The 4330-nt window shown below is 36.3% G+C and overlaps 1 protein-coding gene across 1 annotated transcript; it reads right to left on the bottom strand.

Moving 5' to 3' along the window:
- Nucleotides 1–249: 249 nt before the first annotated feature.
- On the bottom strand, nt 250–2060 carry LOC122625781 (asparagine synthetase domain-containing protein CG17486). The gene has a single exon (XM_043805834.1). It carries the CDS (start codon nt 2020–2022, stop codon nt 328–330), a length of 1695 nt encoding a protein of 564 aa, XP_043661769.1. The 5' UTR covers nt 2023–2060; the 3' UTR covers nt 250–327.
- Nucleotides 2061–4330: the final 2270 nt, after the last annotated feature.

Raw genomic sequence — 4330 nt, forward strand, 5'->3', positions numbered from 1 at the left:
ATTTCAAAATATCAAATATGTCGATATTTTTTTGTGATATTTTAAATATTATCATCATTTTTTTATAAAAACATATCATCGATACGATATTTTTCTAATATCACGACATCCCTAATATCTTAGTTTTTCATGCACTATTTCAATAAACACAGCTGTATGTTCATTGGACTGTCTTTTAGCTTACATTGATCATCAAATGATTACTTTATGTAGCCACATTATCCATCAAATATTAAAATATAAAAATGATTACGTGATCAGCGGTTAAATTTTTTATTGATTGAACTGATATCATGACATAGAGAATGAAGCATTTACAAGCTGAAGTTAAAGATAATCAGATTGATGGGTAGCATTTTGTTTTTTGTTTGCTATTCGGGACCCAAATTGAATAGCCCGTTTCTTTAGAAATACAACATCTCGCAAACCGATTTGATAGCCATACAGTCTCAGAAGTAATTTATCACCGACTCCTTCGGGGAAACCAAAGCAACATTTTTGATACACTTCTAAAGATCTTATAAATTTAACAAAGTTCTCTTCGATGAACGGGGATCTTGCTGTTTTACCATTATCTGCAATGACTCGGTCATCTCTGGCTAAATTGCGGGACGAAATACGTTGCCAGTCCAATTCAAGTTCCTTTTGCACGGCAAGTTGGTGGTCCAGATCGTTGCCCAGGCAACGCTTGAAACTGTTGCGATAGCGGTTATACCCTCCGAATAGTTCATCTGCCCCACTTCCGATAAGGGCTACTCTCGCAGTAGATTGAAGGCAATGCGAAGCAAACCAGAAGGCACATCCAAGACTTTCGTCTAAAACCGTATCTAGCGGATATATAAGATGCTTTATACGCGATGTTAAATACTGCTGCAATTCAAATCGAGATACATTTACTTCCAGCAGATTCCAGCGCCTTTCGGGGCAAAGGTGTTTTAGTTCATTAATAGACACCAATGACGTTTTTCGATCTGGTACATCCCATAGCTTCTCCGATATATTTTGGCCCTTAACGCTTTCGAAAGCTACATTAATAAGTTCGATGGGTTCATTTTCTGGTACATATTGGCTGGCCAACAAGGCCAAAATAGTACAGTCTATGCCACCCGAAAATAAAATACACAATTTGGCGTGTTTGCATGCAAGTGATATATTTAATTGTTGTAAACAGAGTCTGCAAAGTGGAGCAGTGTTTTTAACACGATTTTTTATCGAATCCGATAGCAGTGTATGAATTATAGAAAGAGTTTCCTTTATTTCTGACTGACCTATTAAGTTTTTATAAAGGTCCTCTTTATTCTTCATGTACGGAAATTGATAGAAGTTATAACTAAATTTGAGTTTGCAATTTAATATCCAATCTGGCAATATTGGACTTTCCACTGTAGTTTTCCACCCAATCGCAAGATCAAGATTGCGTACAAGTTGAGTAGCATAATTATTTAGATGCTGCCATGGATGCAATACACATGAAGTCAAATCATTAAGTTTAATTCGATAAAGACCCAATGGGGGCAATTCCAGTGATATTTTTTCATTTTCAAAATGTGATGTGCTCAATAATTGAAATCCATTTGGAATGCGTTCAATAATTAATGAATTTCTTCCCAGTGCGTCGCGACTGAAATAAAGGATTTGATCTCGTTTGTCGTAAATTACCAAACAATGTGGTCCGTCCAATCGCTTAAATATCTTCAAAATATTTTGTTCTTCACATCGGCATTCAGCAAGTCTCTCTGCCAACCAAGTCGTGTCAGACATAGATTCAGGCTTTGATGTATTGTATATATCTCCATTAAAAAGAAATATAAAATCGTCCTCCACCACAGGTTGTTTTTGCACGCTTTCACCTTGTTGCCATAACACGCAGCCAGCAAAAAAAATTTTTCCGAAACCATAATCTATAACCATCTCATCTTGCACATCAGGACCACGGTTTTTGAGAATTCTTTTTAGCGCGCTCGAAATTTTATAGGAGTTTAAGTGAACATTGTCCACGACTGAACAAAAAATTCCACACATTGCTGTCTAAAAGAAACAGAGAGTGATCAGAGAAGCATAATTAGTAACAATGTTAGGCTTCCATGTACTATCTATGAGTATAAGTGAGCGTTAAGCTAGCGTCAGTAACATGGCGGCGTTTGAGGCATGTTGGAATTTGGAACAAAGGGCCTTAATCATGTTTGGCTAATAGAGAAGGAACGTAATTAAACATTTTTTAAAGCCGCATAAAAGCTTTGATAGGAATGAACGTACGACATAAGTAAAGAACCCTTGCGTGCATTCGAAAAATCCGATCTCTATCCTTATGGAAATTTTTCGCGGGTCTTGGCGTGTTCCAAATGGACTATTTTGTTTATTTAAGGATGTATTAGAGGTCTGCATGAATACAGTCAAAGCAGCATTTGGTACTCTCACTCAAAGTTCTGACTGACTGAGTGAGACATTGAGTAAAACAGATTTGGCAAATGTGGTAAAGGCATGAGTAAAAAATTTACCATATCCGAACGGCGAAGCAATCCACGAATGAGTACTCGCGACCGAGTACTCTGAATAACCGAAACGGTTAACTGTGCGCCGCATTGGCGTCGTCAAATTTATTGCGTGTTTGTTTTTTAGTTTTTTTTTTCTTTTTAATACAAGACATAGAAAAATAGAAAGACATGGATTAATTATTAAATATATGTACATATGTGTTCACGCCAGAAGGGCGCCTACAATTGAGCGGCAGTGTAAGCAGTGTAAAGCTCCTCCACGGCTCGCAAGCACCGCTGCTCGCGCTCTCCTTCTCTCCTCGCGCTCTCCTTCTCTCCTCTCGCTCTATTCACCACTGCCCAATGTTAATGCCCAATGTTAGTTTTAAGTTAGTCTTATTTTACAAGTGCTGAAATATGGTAAAGTGCGAATCTGAAGTCGATCCCGTGACGTTTTCATTTCTGAGGAATTTATCAGCAGCAGCCGCAGCAGCAGCCACAACAGCAACAACAACGACGTCAGAAGCCAAACTATCCTGATCAAACAACTCCGCCCACTCCATTTCATGGTCCTTCGAGTCCGCGACACATCGTGATCCTGCCAGCGCTCCTTGCGGAAAAAATCAAGATAAGTACGGCTTTATATCCTATTCCGTCCGTGGTCGCCATTTTCGTTTTTTCCAACGGCGTTATTCTTTCCGTTCATCCGTATCAAGTGAAAAGTGAAAATTAAGTGAAAATACATAAGTACATGCGCCCAGCCACCGTGATTACTTCTTTTTTAAGTGCATAAAAAAGCACTTTGCCTACCGGCCCCCTACTTCGTCTCACGGTGATCCGCTGGTATCCAAGCGCATATACATATGTATATTTACATTTTTTAAAACACTGTCCAAAATTCACTATTATCGTCCGCTGCTAAACTGCTGTTTTTTGCCTCAATATAAAATACAAACCACAATTTCAAATAAATTAAATCAAATATACATATCCATATTCAGCAAAATTTTACATACACATAAAATTACACATACCCATAAATACATATCCAGACATATATCCATACACATATAAATATACATATCCATATAAAAATACATATACATATTCCAATAAAATTTACATCTACATACATATATAAAAATCACTCCATATATTTAACCAGTTTACTACACAAATAAAACACATTTCCAAAAAATAATAAATAATATAAAAACCGAACTGAGAACAAATTTTATCTCTTGGCTCAAAATAAAACACAACTCTCGACATATAGAATAAAATAAAATCTGACTTTTTCTTCCGTTATTACATTACATATATATGTTTAAACTCCAAAAATTACATACATACATACACACAGTCGCGACTTACATAGGCTTGCCAAGTGCAAGTTCTTTCGTCTCCTCTTTGTTCTTTATTGCCCTGACTAAAACCGGCGCATAGCGACGAGAGAATACCCTATAATCGAAACATAAAATAAAATAAATAAGTCCGACGACAAAATTGAAGAAAAAACTGACCCGATTATTTAATAATTATTTAAGCCAAATAATAATTTTTTACAAGCTATTTCTGGCTCCTATTTCTGGTTCCTAAATTAAAATAATTATTTATCAGTTCCACCCAAATTTATCAGCCTCCCAACTTGGCTTTTTGGCGTGTTTGTTGGTTTTTTTTTTTTGGTGTTTATGTTTCGCATCCGTTTGTCGCGATTTTTTCGTTGTGGTCCTAAATCCGGTAGCTATTTTTTATAAATTATTAGCTATCATCCGAACTCCATTCGGTAGCTATTATTTAGCTATTTTTCTATAAATTCAAATTTATAGCTATTTTCTATATACTAGCTATTTTTT

Source organism: Drosophila teissieri, unplaced genomic scaffold (assembly GCF_016746235.2).
Source record: "Drosophila teissieri strain GT53w unplaced genomic scaffold, Prin_Dtei_1.1 Segkk7_quiver_pilon_scaf, whole genome shotgun sequence".
In the NCBI taxonomy this organism is placed as follows: domain Eukaryota; kingdom Metazoa; phylum Arthropoda; class Insecta; order Diptera; family Drosophilidae; genus Drosophila; species Drosophila teissieri.